Source organism: Eucalyptus grandis, chromosome 6 (genome assembly GCF_016545825.1).
Source record: "Eucalyptus grandis isolate ANBG69807.140 chromosome 6, ASM1654582v1, whole genome shotgun sequence".
NCBI lineage: Eukaryota > Viridiplantae > Streptophyta > Magnoliopsida > Myrtales > Myrtaceae > Eucalyptus > Eucalyptus grandis.
Window position 1 is genome coordinate 56179133 of NC_052617.1, and position 17888 is coordinate 56197020.

General features: G+C 40.5%; 4 protein-coding genes across 4 annotated transcripts; all 4 read right to left on the reverse strand.

Annotated features, from left to right (window-relative positions):
* Positions 1 to 700: 700 nt before the first annotated feature.
* LOC104431438 (30S ribosomal protein S13, chloroplastic-like) lies at positions 701 to 2266 on the reverse strand. The gene is made up of 3 exons (XM_010044074.3): positions 2117 to 2266; positions 1585 to 1797; positions 701 to 1166 (listed from the first exon to the last, which is right to left on the reverse strand). Exons 1-3 carry the CDS (start codon positions 2183 to 2185, stop codon positions 996 to 998), a joined length of 453 nt encoding a protein of 150 aa, XP_010042376.2. The 5' UTR covers positions 2186 to 2266; the 3' UTR covers positions 701 to 995.
* A 1437-nt stretch (positions 2267 to 3703) lies between these two features.
* On the reverse strand, positions 3704 to 7653 carry LOC104452378 (probable 6-phosphogluconolactonase 1). The gene is made up of 3 exons (XM_010066841.3): positions 5393 to 7653; positions 5174 to 5309; positions 3704 to 4363 (listed from the first exon to the last, which is right to left on the reverse strand). The coding sequence occupies exons 1-3, from the start codon at positions 5560 to 5562 to the stop codon at positions 3863 to 3865; spliced, it is 807 nt and encodes a 268-aa protein (XP_010065143.2). The 5' UTR covers positions 5563 to 7653; the 3' UTR covers positions 3704 to 3862.
* Positions 7654 to 7811: 158 nt separating this feature from the next.
* Positions 7812 to 8404, reverse strand: LOC104450959 (probable calcium-binding protein CML29). The gene has a single exon (XM_010065696.3). It carries the CDS (start codon positions 8367 to 8369, stop codon positions 8001 to 8003), a length of 369 nt encoding a protein of 122 aa, XP_010063998.1. The 5' UTR covers positions 8370 to 8404; the 3' UTR covers positions 7812 to 8000.
* A 2032-nt stretch (positions 8405 to 10436) lies between these two features.
* Positions 10437 to 15251, reverse strand: LOC104450960. Its single transcript, XM_010065697.3, has 2 exons — positions 15018 to 15251; positions 10437 to 13950 (listed from the first exon to the last, which is right to left on the reverse strand). Exon 2 carries the CDS (start codon positions 13941 to 13943, stop codon positions 12975 to 12977), a length of 969 nt encoding a protein of 322 aa, XP_010063999.2. The 5' UTR covers positions 13944 to 13950; positions 15018 to 15251; the 3' UTR covers positions 10437 to 12974.
* Positions 15252 to 17888: the final 2637 nt, after the last annotated feature.

A 17888-nucleotide genomic window follows, 5' to 3' on the forward strand; every position in this document is an offset into this window, starting at 1 on the left:
CAATGGACCATGTCTCGGTAAGATTTTCTCCTTTAAAACTACGGGCAAGATGCGGTGGAGAAAGCATGAGAAAGAAAACATGTGACTGAAGGAGATCTACACTACAAATGCAGTACCAAGTGGCTACACCAATACTAAGTGTTTTGTGTTGGTAGATCGACCATAGGGACATATTGAACACATTTTCCGTTAAAAACTTGTATCAACTAAGAGGAATGTTATTGGAAAAAGTGTCCAAGAAGTTCGAAATTTATTGTATACCCTGTCAATTTAATCCTAACGTCATATCGTCGATTGTGCCACGTAGGAAGGCTGTTGCGCAACTACAATTTCCAACCAAAATTAGCTTGATATATTACATTGACAAATCATCTCAAGATTTATCACTACATTGGTCAAAATGGAAAGTATATAACCGAATTAGTGGTCAAACATTAGGTTTAGAATTCTTTAGAACAATTTTTTTGAATAGTACTCCTCGAAAGCATTATCCTCTACGAAACTGTATTCATCCAGAGAAAAGCTATGCACCCCCGAGAAAATCCCTCCCTACCATTCTCACTCAGGTTCTTACAGGGATAGAAGGCAGGACACATCCCTGTGACATGCCGTCTCCATTTCATACGGTCGTTCTTACTTTGTATAGCACATTCAGCAAACCTTGTGTCCAAAGTAAAGCAACGTTCGATTGCAGGAAAAGGAACACCAAAGTCTACCGGCTCAGCTTATTTGCCACTGTTTACACCGTTCACATTTCAATCGTGATTAGCAGAGTATAATGATGAAAAGACAACCACCTCAAGCGGGAAAAGTTCCACCATAATCAGTAAATAAGAATTTGAACCTTACTGGTCAGAGCAAACCAACCCTTGTAATTTCTTTTTCTTTAGCTCGACAAAAACTCAACTCCTGTTACCTAAGTATTCGGACTTCAGGACAGTTCCCTAATGAATGCAAGCAAACCAGTTCAGCTCCAGCTCTGGTACACCTCCAGACTACCTATGGGAAGTCATCTTAAATGCAGCAAAAGGAGTTCCCCTGTTCTTCCTGGTATGGGCATTCGTTCTCGTACGCTGCCCTCTGCACGGCAAGCCATCTATGTGCCTGATTCCCCTGTAGCTTTTTATGTCAACCAGTCTCTTAATGCAACTGGCATTCTCTTTGTCCTGCAAACAACCCGAGGCAGTTACAAACCTAGGCTTTTATACCTCCTGTGCTTGAATAAGGAGCCGTGCAGCTTCTGCTATGAAATGGGACGAGTAGAGAGGTGAGAACGGGGACAGATTCAAAGAGGTATATCAGAGAATCACCACATTGCTGCGGTCTCCACAGAGGAAGGACACCTAATTCCCACATGTTGGCTCTACCGAAATTCGATTGATCGAGAAACTGACTAGACCAGTGTTAAGACCCAAACAAAATTTACCCATATTCAGTTTCATTGCCTGAGAGGCTCCAAGCAACAAAGTTAGCAACATGGAGGTAGCAAAAACACGAGAACTGTCTTCCCTAAGTCGTGATCTCATACCGATGATTGTAACACCGAAACCTCAACATAAAGTCAAGAACAACAGAGAGCAGTACCAAATTATGTCCGATGTCGTAGTTGAGGACCTCGTTGCGAAGCGACTCGAGCTCTATCCCCGACAATTTCCCGGTCGGCTTGTTCTCAATCTGGAGCTCACACAGTATTTGGCGAGCGGTGGAGCGGCCAATGCCCTTGATACGTTGGAGAGAATACGTCAGCCTCTTATCATCAGGAACCTCCGTGTTCCCGATACGAATTCCTCGCACCCCCTGCTCGCGAAGCGGCAAAACGCATCAGACTCCCCACGACACAACAGGCAATCATTCCTCAATCGAGTGATCAGGGTCACCACCCAACACCATCAGTCTTTCAAAAAAATCCAAACTTTAATTAAAAAAAAACCGAGTCGCGCGATTCCGACGACACCCTTTAAGAGAGAACCGGATTTGAGGCGATGGGAGGTCATCCAATATCGAACCTTAAACCCTAATCGAATCCCTCACAGTCGCACAATCAAGAATCAAGATCACTGTTCAGCGAAAGCAGTAGAAAATGAGAATTGCTTCGAGAAGGAAGAGCAAGAACCACCTGGGTGCTTTGGAGGAGCCGCCGACCGGCATCGGCGGATCTTCGAGCTGAAGCGCGCAGCGCGAACATCGCTGGGGAATGTTGCAGCCGAGCGCGGCGAAGTTCCCTTCTTCTTCGTTGCAATCACTAGGACAGGGCATCTTTCTGGAAAAGAAAATCACACAAATCATCCCTCAATTTTGACCCAACATATAATATTATCCCCAAATTTTTAATATATTCAATATGATCCCTAAATTTTAATTTAACATTCAATATTACCTCTAAAATTTTAATTAATTTAATGTAATCTTCAAATTATCAATACAAGCTCGATTTAACTTCAAAACAATATGAGAATATTTAATATTGTCTTTCTATTAATTCGAATCAAGAACAACCTAGAACTTGTATAAAAATTTCGAAGGCTATATTAAACAAATAGCTAAAATCTATTGAAGAAATAGAAAGTTTAGAGACAATATTATGCATTAAGCCAAAGTTCGGGAATCATTTGTGTAATTATTCACTGATTTGATGAGTCTTAAGGTTTAGCTCTAGCCATCGATAGCTCTAGCTGAAGCATTGTAAAGATCTATTCCTAGATAAATATACAATAATATTATTACATATTATTAAAATAATTATATTATAACATAATAAATACTAAGCATTGCCTCTGATGTTTTCTTTAATCTATCATTCTTTTCAATAATAAAAACCACGTATTCCTCTATTCCTCTCCAATCATATATTCGGTTCATTTTTCTCACTAATATTCCATTACACAATATCAAGCTTGTAGAGATTCAAAGCTTTCTTTTTTTGTTTTTATTTTTTTGAAAATACTATGGATGGACTCAAGCTTTTAAAAACTAGAAATTCGAATATAGAACCGGTGAAATTGTCAGTCGCCATATATGCATGTAAGTGTTATTTAAACTCTTTACGGTTTTTGCAAAAATACACTCTCCAGTAATTAAAGATTTTTATTTTAAATGTGCCTTTCTGTAATTTCTTCTTGACAAATCAGTGTTTGTGATGACATTCTTATTTTCTACATAAATAAATAAATAAAAAACTATAGGAGCTGAGTAATCTTGATCGCTTTGTTTTGAAGTGAGTTCCAGAGAATTATGTGATCATTTTATTGTTCAATTCTTTTGCGGGTTTTCCATAAAATCAATACTTTTAGGAGCCAAACAATAAGAATAATTTCCAATTAAAAGAAACTAAATGCCATATATACTTTGTTATTTTATTCCGTAAGTTATCAATTCTACATGATAATATTTCACGTCTAAACATTTGGCAATTTGAGCTAATCGCAATTCCGTCTTGGCAATGTTCATAAAAATTTTAGGAGAAAATGATACCAAACTAAATTCTATTTATTTCATGAAAAATCGATGAATCTATAATTGATAACTCATATTTTTCAAAGTAATTAGTCAACAAAATATATTTTTATCATTAATAACAAAAGTAGTCTAAACTTTTTCGTAAACAATAAAAATATTTTTATTTTTAGTTCATTCAATTTTGTACGCTATATATAAGAGATTATTTTTAAAAATGTATTTTCAAAATAATTTATTTTTCACGAAATAAATGAAACCTGAACATTACCATAATTGTTAGGCATAAAAGAAACACCACTCTAAGCGAATCCGACCCCTTAGTGCACACACGATACAAACACATCTATTGCTTGTATAAATGAACGTCTAGACTCTTGATCACATCCATCGCGCTCACTGGATTTCGTCATGAACTCGATGTGGAAGCAACTGCTCCGCCACCGGAAAACAGCGAAGCGGCGCCTGCGTCGACAAACCAAACAAGCTTCCCGTCAATGGGTTGAATCATTTGGGCAGGGCTCAACGCGAGGGGCCTCCGGTCCGCCATGGCCTCACAGAAGGCGCGAGCCACGTCGCTCCCGGAGGCCACGATCACCACATTGGCCGCGGCATTGATCACGGGGAGCGTGAAGGTCAGGCGCTCCCTTTGCGAGCCGGGCACCGAGACGGGGGCAACCCACTGGGAGCCCTCTCGGAGGACGGGGTGGTTGGGATGAAGGGAGGACACCTCGGAGCAGGGCCCAAGGCTCAGGAGGACGAGGTCGAATCGGGGGCAGTCGCAGGCCGGAGACGCCGGGACCATCCGGTTCTTGACCTGCTGGCGGACGGAGAACTCGTAGGCATCAGCGGCCGCCTCGCCCGGCATCTCGTGGCCCGCCGGGACGACGTGGGCCGGCGGTATCGGAACCTGATTCCAAGGAGCGCGACAAAAAGTGAGTAATGTCAATGAAGTCGCTGGCCGGTCGGTCCAAGCTTGATGGAACGAAAAAGAGGTCAGCTTTTCCGTCTTCGGGAATGCATGACGTATCATCAGCATTGCCAATAAAGAACCAATGAGCAAGAAAAAAGGGGGCAAATGCTTTTCCGATCGCTCCCTCAACCAAAAGACTTTGTCAAGATCGCTATCGATCAGCTGCTGAACATGATGCTAGAGATACGAATGTCACGATTGTTTTTCGTTGTAAATAAGGCGATTGTTTACGAGAGAATCGCTAAAATATATGTCCTAAGTTGTTAATTCGCGAAGTGTCGTATTCCAATCACCCGTGTTGCGTAAGGTAAAGGGACATTTGCATAGAGAATAAGGTCAAACGGGGAATCTAGAAGCTAAAAACATGAGATAATTCCACACGCCAATTCACGTCGACGTTCAGATGAGTTCAGACCCTGTCATCGCCACTTCATTTTCTCTTCCTTCCTATTCACATCCACATCGTAGAGAAGTTCAGTCAAAGACTCCAAACCAGCCTGCTAGGGCTAGCTACCCCGCTTGCCGCTATAACCACGTTTTAGACCGGTAAGAAAGATCATACGAACACGATGCCTCCCGGAAACGAAAGAATCAGCAGGCGGTAGGTCGAGTTCTTCACGCGGGTCGAACATAGCCGATTTCTATAATGGCCGAAAACTCCAACACGACATGAAGGTCTCTCGTCTATGGCGGACTCATGCACCAAATGCGAATGATAGTAGAGAGAGAGAGAGAGAGAGAGAGGACCTTGGAGATGAAGTGTTGCTTGGCTTGCATGTAGAAGCTATCGGGGTGTCGCTTGGGGACGACGTTCTCTTCGGCCCAGAACAGATGCCATTTCGCCCAATCCACCGTCCTCAAGTACGGCAGGCCCGCCAGCTTCCTGCATTCGACCGCGACAAGAGCGCGCAGATAAGTAGAGACGACGGGTCAAAGGAGACACACGGGGAGAGCATATCGGAATACCCTAAGCGCTCGGGAATGTCTCCGCCGGAAAGCGCGAGGGAGAAGGAAGATCTCTCCCTCACGGCGGATTCCGAGACGTGGTGCACGTAGTCGGCCAGCCCCGTGGACAGCTCCTCGCTGCTCTCGAAGAACCTCACCTCCGCCTCCGCGTCTGATCTCTTCTTCTCCATCTTGTCTGATCTTTCTCTGTCGATTTCGGCTTCTACCCCTCTCTCTCTCTCTCTCTCTCTCTCTCTAACTATTGCTAATTTATTCAGTTGCCCAAGAGCATTTCGACACACTTTTGTCTTCACATGTAGAGGAGAGAGAGAGAGGGAGAGGTTTGAGAAATTAGGAGGGAGAGAGAGAGAGAGAACAAGATAGACGGCCAAGATACCAAGGCAACGAGTACGAGAAGTACTATGGCCGGGTTGCTTAAATCTCTCGGATGATAATCTAAAATACTAAAATCCTTAGAACAAAGAAAATACCTTACCTACGAATTTTGAAACCTATCACGTCTTGCGTATCGAGATGCTTATGATGATCGTCGTGATCTCAGCCACTTATGTTAGGTCATTAAGTTTAGAGCTATGTACTCATGTGTAATTGCCAATTGCTAAGTCAACTGACCCTAATTAGTGAATTATTGCACAGAGAAGGTATATGTATAATGCATATGCTGAAATGGTGTATTCTAGGTAAAATACAACCGCGTCGTACTGATATTGACAAGATAAATCTTTTGCTATTAAACACAACTCTCAAAGCGTCACATGTTATAAGAGAAGTGTTCTGATTTTCATCATACAATATTTATCATCTTAATATGTATAATTTGTATCTTACCCTCCCGGTATCTCATCGTTAGCTATAACATAGCTAACAAGTACACCCAAACCATTAACAGAATCTCCTCAGAAACGTGTTCTATTTTTAGTGCGTCCTAAGTGTAATTAGAATTGGTCAAAGCACGATTAAAATACCCCTTACCAAACTGCAAATTTTTCTTCCTTTTCTCTTTTGGCATCTTCCTCCTGATGATGAGCGATTTAAAGTCCAAAGTCCAAAGGATGAAATGGGGCTTTGGGGCCAAAAAAGCTGCTGCAGAGTCCCCCAGTCCAGTCCTGAGGCGTTATCCTTCTCTCGATGCAGTGAACCGGGAGACGTGGTCTCACGTGGAGAGGGGAGGTGTGAGCGTGTCGAGCATCGTCGCGTGGGAACGATCTGCAGGTTTTCCAGTCATCCAGGGCACGCGTCTATTCCCAAAAAAACACAAGCCTGCCTGCATGGTTGAAAGCAGAGCTGCGGCATCGTCTAGACTAGACAAGTCCCCTAGTAAAGTCTTCTCTGCTTTTCTCCACCGTCCACGTCATTTTCGCCCCCAACTAAAACGAGAACCAGCCCATCCAGCCCATCGAATCAGTTACTACCAAAACTCAGCTGTCTTTCACTATCGTCTTTCTTATCTCTTCTTTCATGGTTTTCACGTTTTGCAGCTGGGGTGGGATTCTGTCAAGAACTCCTCCTCATCTTCCTGGCCTCCCTTAAGCTCAGCGTGAAGTCTAACCATGCCTTGAGTTGGAATTTTCCCCTTTCTGTTCATGATTGAATCCGACCTTTGAGCTTCATCTTCTTCTTCTTCTTTTTTGTAGCATCTTAGCTGTATCCTTTTATTAAGACTTCTAATGCTGGTGGGGTTAGCTGATATGGACATCAGACATTTAATTAAGTTTGTTGTCGGTTTTAAAATCGAAATTACCTCTACCCTCGAAAGGATTGTTCTAGTTAATTTTTGCATACCTCAATTAGTCTACCATCATGGAAAATCTTAAGGGTGCACTCTTTCATATTAGCTTGGTGCATTCGGAATTTTACTCCTAAAGTGCTCCCAACAAAACTTCAATATAAAATCACCACGCCTTTTTTACCATTTAAGCCGATCCGCTACCGGTGAATATCTCCCTTCTCTCTTTTTTTGGCTAAAGAAAGTAAAGGGGATTCTCATCGTCTAGCCATTTAGGGAGGAGCCGTACTTCTTGCCACTTGCCATTTTCCTAGTGGGATGGACCAGAGTCTTTTGTGAAAGGAATTATATCTTTTCAAAGTGCATATGGTCCCGGGTTCATCAAGAAGTTGTTCCCTGGGGCTATTTCCAACCAACGAATCCATTAGAGAAACTATGCAACAAGCTTTCGAAAAGTCCAAGATGAATTTGATTCGATACTCGAAAGCGATCGGGTTGATAAATCGATCGAAAACTTTGCCCCAGATGAAGCATAATTCTTAATGTATACTCCCAACATGGTGTGATCTCATGACACTTGTTCGTGAAGGAAGTAATCCCTCGACATCTTTACAGCGTCTTTGTCCCTTAATCAAACCTCATTTTTGGACATGAAATGTCGATGTAAGGCTTAGGCAAATAGAATCAAGCGTGTAACCCTAAAATCCATTATTCATTATCATTGACATCAAGGATGTTATTATTATCATCACCTATTCAGTATTCACCACATACAACACTTCACCTTGAGCTATTCCCTCATGTCCCTTGAACGTCTAAGCCCAGGATATACCCTAATGAGCTCGCGTGGCTATTTGCTTCTTCCACAGGTTTTTCCAGAGCTCATTCCTGCGTCTGAAGGAGAGACTGGACTATCAACCTCAAGTCCTCGACATCGACGGCAACGTCTATGTCCACGCCATGCAGGGAAGTGATCGTCGCGGTCTCGAGGAAGCTCGCGAGCTCCCCGAGATCCATATCCTTGGTGTTCATCTCCAGGAACTCGCCCACGCTCAGCAGCCCGTCCCTGTTGGCATCCGCCTCTCGCATCATCGCATCGACCTCTTGTGCGGAGACATTGTAGCCCAGTGACCTCATGATCCCGCCAAGCTCAGCGCTGGTGATTTGCCCATCGTCGTCGCTGTCGAATGCTCTGAAAGCCTCGACGAGTGCAAGGACTTGGTTTAGAGCCTCGTTCTCCGAGTGAGCCATTGAACTTTAGAGGTACGAACTAGTACTTGCCGAACCCGGCGTTACGTCCGCATATATATATTGAGGCACAAAGGTAGGTCGGTTTGGTTGATTCCTTTCTGCTGTCATAAAGCAAGATGAAGATGAAGGTTAGATTCTCGATTCTCGTTTATCCATATGCTCATCAGCAGCATAAGAACATATGCGAGCCCAGCAAAACTAGCGACGCTCGGTTCTTCCCGCGGGTCGATGCCTTCAGTCTTTTTCTTGCAGAATCTGAGGTAGCTACTTGAACGAATCGAATCTAATCGCCTTTGCACTCGGCCAGTTTATACGCTTACTGCTTTGAACTCTGGTCCTGCCTCAAGATTCTCCAGCTCCGGTGGAGGATAATCGTGAGGGGCACGTATTCATAAGTAAGCTTCCTCTAGTTTTCTTCAGACACCAGATTTAGTACGCCATCTTCTCCAAATTTAGGCTGCGGTGTCTCTGTAATGACTCCCTCTTCATCAATACCGTAGCCATGTCTTCCCTCTATTTCAAAGTACACATTTGTCACCTGAAAACTCTGAGGTTGCAAACAATTTCCTCTTCGAAATCTCATGTTGTCTTACTGACGTAATGAGATAGATGAATTTTTGGAGTTTAGAGTTCTGTGTCACGATCGCTAAGCATTAAAAGACAACTGAGAGACAAAGGATGATTTCCTAAAATAATCGAATTCCTCGACTAGGAAAAGATGCAACAATGTAAATGCAAAGGCTATACATTTTGTAGTCTGGCTGGTTGTCTGATTCTTCAGGAATGCAACCCCTAAGAACGCTCTCGCTAATAAGCCCTATACTATATTGACACAATTAAAAGGTTTGAAACTGAATTGATAAATCATAAATAAATAAATAAAATGGATTAAATTAGTCAATTGAAAGGTTTAGGACCGAATTAACACAAATGCAATAGATTTATGAATTTTTTTATAACTTTCCTGGAAACATGCACGTGGGACTAAGCTGTGGATTAGTTCATGAGTTAATGACTTGCTTGCGCTTTGCAGATTTGGTTTAGGTTTCTTACTTATGCGGAAAAAACAAAGATCAGGAGAATCTCAGTACGTGCAACAAGCGATTGGATTTTGTCTCTAGGAGTACCTAGTTCGCTAGAGAAACTTCCATGGGAACAAATCGAAGGGGCAAGACCTAGCGCAGCCAAGAAAAATTTTAAAAATAATTAGGAAAATACAAGTTTAAGTCGCTACATTTAAAAATTTAATCATCAGTGCACTGCGATGCTCTCGCCACTGATTTCCTTGAAATACGATTTGGGCATCGATTCGAGAATGAAATGAAAGGATTGAGAAGTTTAGGCCCTGTCTTTTAAAATTGTTGAACAAAAATTTATGTTCTTTTGCGCCGGAGAACAAAAAAAAAACAAAAACGTTTTTATTTTTTTATTTCCAGAAATAGATTTGGAACAAAAATAAAAAGTAGTTGATTTTTGTTCCTAGGAACAATTTTGAGAAACACTTATTTTTCTTCTTCTTTTTCTTAACTTTTTCTCGCCGTGGGCTAGGCGAGGCCGAGCATGCCATGCTCTAGCCACCGACGAGGCTCAACCTCATTAAGCCACCACCAAGTCGACGTCGCCCAGCGGTGGCCCGGCGAAGCTCGGCCTTGCCCAAGCGACACGAGGTCAACCTCTCACCGGCCAAGCTCGCCTAGCCACCAGCCAAGTTTGGCCTCGCCAAGCCACCGCTGGCCCGGCGACGCTCCAATGACCGACCAAAAGAAAAAAAGAAAAATATAATAAAAATATTTTTAAATAAAAATATTTTAAAATTATTTTAAAAAAAAAAAAAAAATAACAAAATTATACAAGTTTATCAAACGCATATCTATTCCTAAAATAAAAAATTTTTGCAATTACCAAGCACGTTCTTATGCTTGGAAATTATTCATAAGAACAAAAATAAATAAATAAATATTTCTATTCAAAAATTATTCCCCGGAATGGAAATATTACCAAACGCACCCTTAGCTTCCTCAAGAAATTACCAACATCATCTAAAATCAACATTATATGAGGTGCAAATTTGGCAGGAAGAACACTCGTTTTTTTCTTGAAGTATATCAGGAAGCCAAATGCAGTGCATACGTTCATCCATGGACTTACATAATGACTTTCGGACAGATAGAGAGAGATAAATGGCGTTCGATGTTGGAAGCGTCCCAGGGGGGACTCCAATGGCCAAGAGAGAAACAGGCGGGCGGTTCTGAGTTCAGTTGAGAGAGAAGGAAGACGCCCAAAAACCAAGACCACTCCCTGCTTCTCCTAGAGGCCATCGTCTCCTCTCCTTCCCTATTCGCCACCCCCCATGCCGTGAACTTTGTGACCCTCTCTCTCTAGAAATCCAGATTGCAGGAGAATCAAGCTTGTGTCGAGTGCCTGAAGGGAGCTGCAAGCGTTACTCGACCAGAGGTCAACCCATATCCTTTCAAAGTCCAGGACAAAAAGGGTTCTTTCCCAAAGCAACAACAGAAGTCTCACAGATTAAGGGGGCAACTTAGCTATCTCTTCTTCCAGTCAAAATACAAGACTATACGGTGGTGTGTGATTCGCTCCAAAACGTTATGGATTTATAGATAAACAACTGATTCCAGACGATGCCAATCCCACCTAAATAGCAGAGAAGCTGCTAGCCTCTCTCTTCCAGTTCTTGCTGGGGAACCTTACTTTGGACAAAAGCCAGATTTCAAGTCGGCCCTCATGAAGATTTTTGGAGCTGTGGCTTCTTGTTCTGAGGACCACTAGATGTGCCCATGTGAGTAGCATTCACTCATGACGTTCGAGCAGTTACTCTGATCCTGTCTGGTCAAGAGTATACATGAGAACCGTGAATGTACAATACTCACTTAAAAGTGTAGTGATAGTGATTGGTGAGACCACTAGTCATATAGAACGCTAGTTAATCAATGTTCGTATAGTTTTGAGTGCATGAAATAGCTAGCATACCTGATTTAGACAAATTGCAAAGGTAGAGATCATTAAACTTTCAATACACCCATCAATCTTACCATAACAAACTGATCCGGTAGCATGTTGGAAGCCACACCACCAATGCCACCAATAGACCAACTGTATAACATTGAGAAAGCCTAACAATCTATACTAAGAACAAAACATGAGTCAAAAGGCTCCGAGAACAGACAAGACCAATGTGAAACTAGTGCAATGAAAACAAGCTCTATCTTCTGTTTGCCTAACAATCTGCACCGTGACTGGTTGTATCTATTCAGCTCCGTATAGAGATGAGAAATCTCTCGACCTTTTGTTTGCACAAATTCTTGTCACACATGCTGCTGCAGTGGAACCTGAATGAAGCCTGGCTCAAACAGCAACAGGTAGGCAAACAATGAAGAAAGTACTTCAGATCACATGATCGATGGCCATTTATCCAGCTTTTTTTTTTTTCTTTCCATCAACTATCCTAGGTAAAGTGACCGAGGACGGATCTTAAAGGAACCCTGCAATTCCTGTTGGGAGTCAAATCACTGGTTCACTACCCCAAAGAAAAACAAGCTACACAAGCTCTTTCTATGGATAATGCAATAATCAGCTTTCCTATTGTGACTCAATTGCTTCCTTTTACAGAAAATGAGAATTAAGAAGCCATATGTATGAACCAGCCCAATCAAAGAACAAGAAAAAAAAAACTAAACTTAAATCCAAGCTTGACTACTAGCAACTCTCCACATCTGCCGAAAACACTTGATCCATTCAGGCAATTAGGGATGACGACTAAACACTTATAAAAGGCAATGGGGCTTCGCACTTCAACGTGCAATGTAACCAACAAAAATTCGTCATAGATTATAAACAGCCACTCATCTAAGTACAACTGTTGAAACCCGTCAGATCATGGCAGTTTTAAATGCAGAAAGGTACCATACCGCACCAGAAGTAACATATGACTATTAGAAAATGCCCCGAGGTTGTTTTTGGCATGATAAATTACCAGCATGGACCCTACTCTCTTGGTAAACAGAATGAGTCCGCATTCAAGAGTTAGTCTTACAAGTCACAATCATATGAACAGAATTGCCGATCATATGCTTTCCCTGCCCAATGTCTCTTCTGATTGACTCAGACAAAGATCATCGCAAGTACAATGTCAATATCAATCTCTAAAACAAACTCGAAGCTGTAAAATATCCAAGTCCATGCACCAAAAAGAAATAGATTAATGTGAAAGATCCTTTGTGAATCCAAGGACCACCTCAATAAATGACCATATAACATAAATGACCAGAACAGTAGTAGCCATCTAGCAAATCTGGGTTCCAGGCAGAAATAATTACAGCCTGTTAGTTGGCCACGGACTATGCAAATGAACAAGCACCACACAAATATCCTTCAGATAAAAAATGGTTTTCTCCTTCAGATAAAAAAATGGTTTTCTTGGCTGCCCCACCTATCCAATAATATGAACAAAATGATCCAGTAATACCAAAATGAATAAAACCCTATCCAATGGCGCAAAAAAGCATTTTCAGTAAGGAAGTAACTAGAGAAAAGCTTAGATCATGCCACTTCTCACCACTCTACTCTAATATACTTCACCAACTTCAGTTAAAAAATTCTATTTCTTCGGTGCCTTCTTGATCGACTAGTCAATGGTACCCTGCGGTAGCTACGACCAGACCGAAAGGAAGGACAAGAACTGATATCGTTCCCCCTGAATGAGTCATAATCATTCCCTCTCAATGAGTCATAATCATTCCCATACATTCTTTGAGCTTGCGAGATATAATTTCTTCCAAAAGACTCCAAAGGAAACATATCACTATCTGAATATTCTTCTGAATCATAATCAGAAAACGAGTCCTGATGGTTTGGCTCCAGCACATAATCCCCAAGCATCACTGCACCCGGTGTTGATGACATAATTGTACTAATCACATCGTCCCTCTCGTTTCGCTGCTCGAGCATCTTCCACTGCTCCTTGTGTGAAGGGTCCACAGCCCGTGGTCGTGCTGATGGATGCTCCTTTTTTACATGCTTACATAGTTGCTTATAGCTGCCACTAAACATGCACTTATCTTGCATGCAGGTCCTCTTCTTTGTGTTAAAATACTTGCGTGCCTGTTCCACCACTGTCCAGCCTTTCACCTGTCCCCGGCAAAGTGGGCACAAAAGCTCAGAGATTTCTATCTTTTCATTGGTCTGCCTACAATTGAAACTAGCACATGGGGTTGATCCATTTCCCTCATGGGTGCTTGGTACTTCTGTCACTTTTGTGTAAGCCTTTTTGTACTGCTCAAGACAATTCGAATAGCGACGCCCAGTTGCACACATGTATGGTCGACAACCTTTGTCATAGGAAGAACATAACAGTAGTACAGCATTGTGAGGGTACTCCATACACACTGAGCAGGTAGCTTGGTCCCACTCCTTTTCAAATGCATTGCAATGCTTGCTCCTCTTCTTCTTAGATTGTCCAATTTTGGATGCTTTTAATGTGCCAGATCCCAATATGCACAAGGAATCCTGGGTAGCTGGGAGCTGGATTCCCTCCACAGTCTTCTTGATTCTTGCCATTTTAAACCTGGACAAAAAGGCCAAGAGAGCACGTGATTTTAGAGCGCGCCAATTAATTGATAGCTTTCTCAAGTAAAAATGGAGCAAGTTTTATGGAATTAAGATTATATCAAAAACGAAAAAATAATCCACTCCTACTAGACCATAACCAGCAGCAGAAATGCACCCTTAGAGAAGAAAAGTTCGACTCAATGGGTATCTTAACAAGTAGCCTTATACAAGGAGGTTCCTTAAGGCACTGTTTCAGGTAAGAGAATAATGACGAAATCTGTGAGTGAGAACAAGGCTAAACAGTCAAGGAGCTTCTCCCATAAGGGGCAATTAAGGGGGTAACCAGGAGTAATTACGTCGAAACTACTAAGGAACCATAAAAGCGAGAATAGAAAAGAACAGGATTCTAGTCAAGATCCTTTAACGTCTTGAGCGACTGAGGATTGCAGGACGTAAGGTACAGATATGCCAAATTATCGCCCAATCATGATATTCACTATTTTTAATAACTACCCATATATTAACCTTAAGAAGCAATAAAGATAGCTCCTTGTCCCCGGTCCTCTTCTCAAACATCATAAAAGTTCGACCTTTCACCCATCTAAAACAAGAAGACATACACTCGAGCTTAAAAACAGAGAGAGATCAACCAAAGATTCCAGGGTACATCGTTGGAAACCTTGCGTAACGGATCAAAGCAACCTGATTGCACCCTAATCCAACACCTCAGCACGAAAAAAAAAAAAATTCATTTTGATAACGTTCCACACCCAATACTCAGCAGAGATAAAGCTTTCGAGCAGCAAACCAAGGATCGCCCTCCACCAAAAATCGAACCTTCGTCCGGGAAATCACGGGGAAGAGATCGGATTCCAAAGAAAAATAAAAACCCAGAACGGATAACTCCAACAGAGAAAATGCGCGCAGAATGAGCCCCTTGACGATGAAAGCGAAGTGCCGACCACTCGCGATCAACATCAACCGCAATCGCAAGGCGAGACGACAGGTCAAAACTCGAGCTCTCGAACGTAAAACAAGCAATGGCGGCAAACGAGGAGGAGGAGGAGAAGGAGAGAAACTCACGGATGGATCGCGAATCGGATCGGGACGGCGCGGGAGGAGATGGAGAGAGATCGAATCCAGCGCTCGATTCGGGCCCTTCCCCAGAATTCGAAATTTTCTCCACTCAAAAAAGGAGCGGAGCAGAGCAGAGCAGCGAGATCGAATCTTGACTTTTGTGCCCTAGCTTTCTGCAACTTTTTGAGGAGGGAGGAGGAGGAGCAGGAGGAGCAGGAAGAAGAAGAGCTCTTCGGTTTCTCCACCTGGTAGAATTTCATGGGCTTTTTGGGGAGATATTGGGCCTAATTTCTTGAGGTTAGATCCATCACATACTCAAATACAATTACATATTATGCCTTGATTATCAATATTGAACTTACTTAATAAAAATACATTTTGATCAGAGTGGAATTTATTCAGTTAATGGCATGAGCTATGCTTGGAACTATAATTTAATTACTATAAATGATATGATTATAATTTATTATAATTTGGAAAAATCGATTCGCCCGATATATTGAACTATATACCACTACACATTGTCAATCTTAAGCAAACTTTATTGATGCAATAGGTTAGGTTGTGATTGAAATTACAAATTGTACCATTATTAACGAGCCATATTTTCCTATTTTTATCCAAATTACAGATTCAAATGACAAAAATGTCTTTCTAAGTGGGCCATTGTAATTTAAAATTGAATGGATTTCCTTAATTTTACTAGTGTAGTGCTTTCAAAATAAGTTATGCCGCTTGACAATATATTTGAAGATATATTTCTTCATCTATTTTTAATCTCAACCATTGAAATCGTAGATAAAAAATGACAGTATTGTATTACAGTTCATGAGCTTTCTCTTTAGCTTGTTCCACTATTATTGAGTTTTTATAGAGCGATTCTCTTTAATATATAGAGCGATTCTCTTTAATATCTAAAATTTTCAACGTAATTTTTCTTTTCTTGGTTAAAGAGATTGTGTCGTATTTAATAATTACATTATTCAAGTCAAAACTATATCATTCGAGAATATGTTTGAGAAATTATCTTCGAAATACATGTTATCAATTAAGAATGTATTTGAAGATACTTGCACATAATTTATCCAATTTTCTTTCAAGTTTCAACTGGAAAAAGAGATAAAATCTGAATATACTTTATCTCTGTCCATCATCTGCAATTTTAACATCATGTCATGTATAACCAATATCTTATTAAATATTATTCTATTTAAAAAAGACAAAAAACTCCTGACAATAAGCCACGTCATTAGAATTCGTTTAAGATGAACTTGCTTTATAATTATTAATATCTACTTACGATCTATTTCTCATATTGTGTTCATCGCTTTGTAATTATTTTTTATTTTTTGGTAAGGTCATCGCTTTGTCATTATTAATATCTACTGAGGATCTATTTCTCATATTGTGTTCATTACCAGTAACCAATCAAAACGTGAAGACACCTAAAATATTTGTAAGTATATAAGTATCAACTTTCCAAATCAAATACATATGGATGAGCAAGATTGACTGATCGGATCAAAACCAAATCGGCTGGTTGGATGTAGTTCCCAATTTCTAAAAGTGGAACCGGTATCCAAGCGGTCTAATTATAGTCCAAGGGAGAATCGCATCAACATATATATATATATATATACACACACATACATACATCTTCAAAAGAATTAAGGGAAGAGAGAGGCGTAAATGGTCTCGTTGATTTGCTTCGCTTCTATGAGTGCTTAAATCTCTCACCCTCTTCCGTAATATTCATATTTTCCTTTTATTTCTCTCCAATTGACTGACCTTTCCCAATATCTTCCAAAGAGAATATCCCTCTCCGTATGTTATTTCCCTCACATTCAAATTCCCTTGCCAATTTGTTGCCAAAATAAAATGAAGACAATCTCCTTTGCTTCCCTCTTCGATCATTGCCACCTTTGTTGCCCCTTCTAACATAGTCTAGAGGAACTAATTCCTTCGATCATGATGTACGAAATTTGCTGGAGAAAAGCGTGAAAAATTTCTTTAAATGATCAATTGAACCTCTTTCTTTTCGCAGGAGAAAAGCCGAAATCTCTCACCCTTTTTTCCTTTTCAATTTCATCTTCGTGTTAAATAAGTTACCAGTTTCATTGAACCAAACGAGAACCAATCATCTCTAAAATAAATTCATGACTTTTACGAAATTCAAAATTTGTAGGCTATATAAATTTAGTGACCCATACCTAACCCGACCCATTTGCTACAATATTTCCATAAATAATCCAACAAATAAAAATCCATAATCACCTAGTCAACCTTCTTTAAAATCTTTAAATAAAATCATTAATTCGACTATTCTATGCTAAAGAATTGGCTTTCAACAATGCATAAATTTTTTTATTTTTGTATTAATTCACGATGAAGGATAAGATAAATTTAGCACTTGACAATGAATTTATCAAATTATAGGAACAAATAACATGAAGGACTTTCTATTTTGATTGAATGGAGTGTAAGATATCGAGAAAAAGAAGAAGAAAAAGATCTATGCTGACCATGGATTACATTGACAAGAACAAAGATTGGAATATCACAAAAGAAAAATAAATAAACAATGCCAAATGCCATAAAGAAAAAGATATATTCGGGTAATTAAAAGACGAAACTTACACGATTAATAAAAACAAAAGATAATGGAAAAAAGAAAAAGAAAAAGAAGCCACCTTGATATTTCTAATAAGAATGAATTGGGCCCATCTTCGGGGCGTACCAAAAATTTTCCGAATTTGGAACTGTCAAAGAAGTCCATTATTTTCTCATAAAAGATTAATAGAGAGTCACCAATATGAGTTGAGTTTAGTATCTATATTTAAAAAAAAAAAAAAAAATTATAATTCTAAACCCATTTAT

What these genes read in the sequence shown, in the direction of transcription:
- LOC104431438 (XM_010044074.3), bottom strand. Translation starts at nt 2,185, where the DNA reads ATGTTCGCGCTGCGCGCTTCAGCTCGAAGATCCGCCGATGCCGGTCGG. An exon ending in GGCTCCTCCAAAGCACCCAG is followed by an intron (nt 1,798 to 2,116) that starts GTGGTTCTTGCT and finishes CTTCGCGAGCAG; the next exon opens with GGGGTGCGAGGAATTCGTAT. An exon ending in ACGACATCGGACATAATTTG is followed by an intron (nt 1,167 to 1,584) that starts GTACTGCTCTCT and finishes GGTTGTTTGCAG; the next exon opens with GACAAAGAGAATGCCAGTTG.
- LOC104452378 (XM_010066841.3), bottom strand. Translation starts at nt 5,562, where the DNA reads ATGGAGAAGAAGAGATCAGACGCGGAGGCGGAGGTGAGGTTCTTCGAG. An exon ending in GACATTCCCGAGCGCTTAGG is followed by an intron (nt 5,310 to 5,392) that starts GTATTCCGATAT and finishes GGTCGAATGCAG; the next exon opens with GAAGCTGGCGGGCCTGCCGT. An exon ending in AGCAACACTTCATCTCCAAG is followed by an intron (nt 4,364 to 5,173) that starts GTCCTCTCTCTC and finishes CCTTGGAATCAG; the next exon opens with GTTCCGATACCGCCGGCCCA.
- LOC104450959 (XM_010065696.3), bottom strand. Translation starts at nt 8,369, where the DNA reads ATGGCTCACTCGGAGAACGAGGCTCTAAACCAAGTCCTTGCACTCGTC.
- LOC104450960 (XM_010065697.3), bottom strand. Translation starts at nt 13,943, where the DNA reads ATGGCAAGAATCAAGAAGACTGTGGAGGGAATCCAGCTCCCAGCTACC.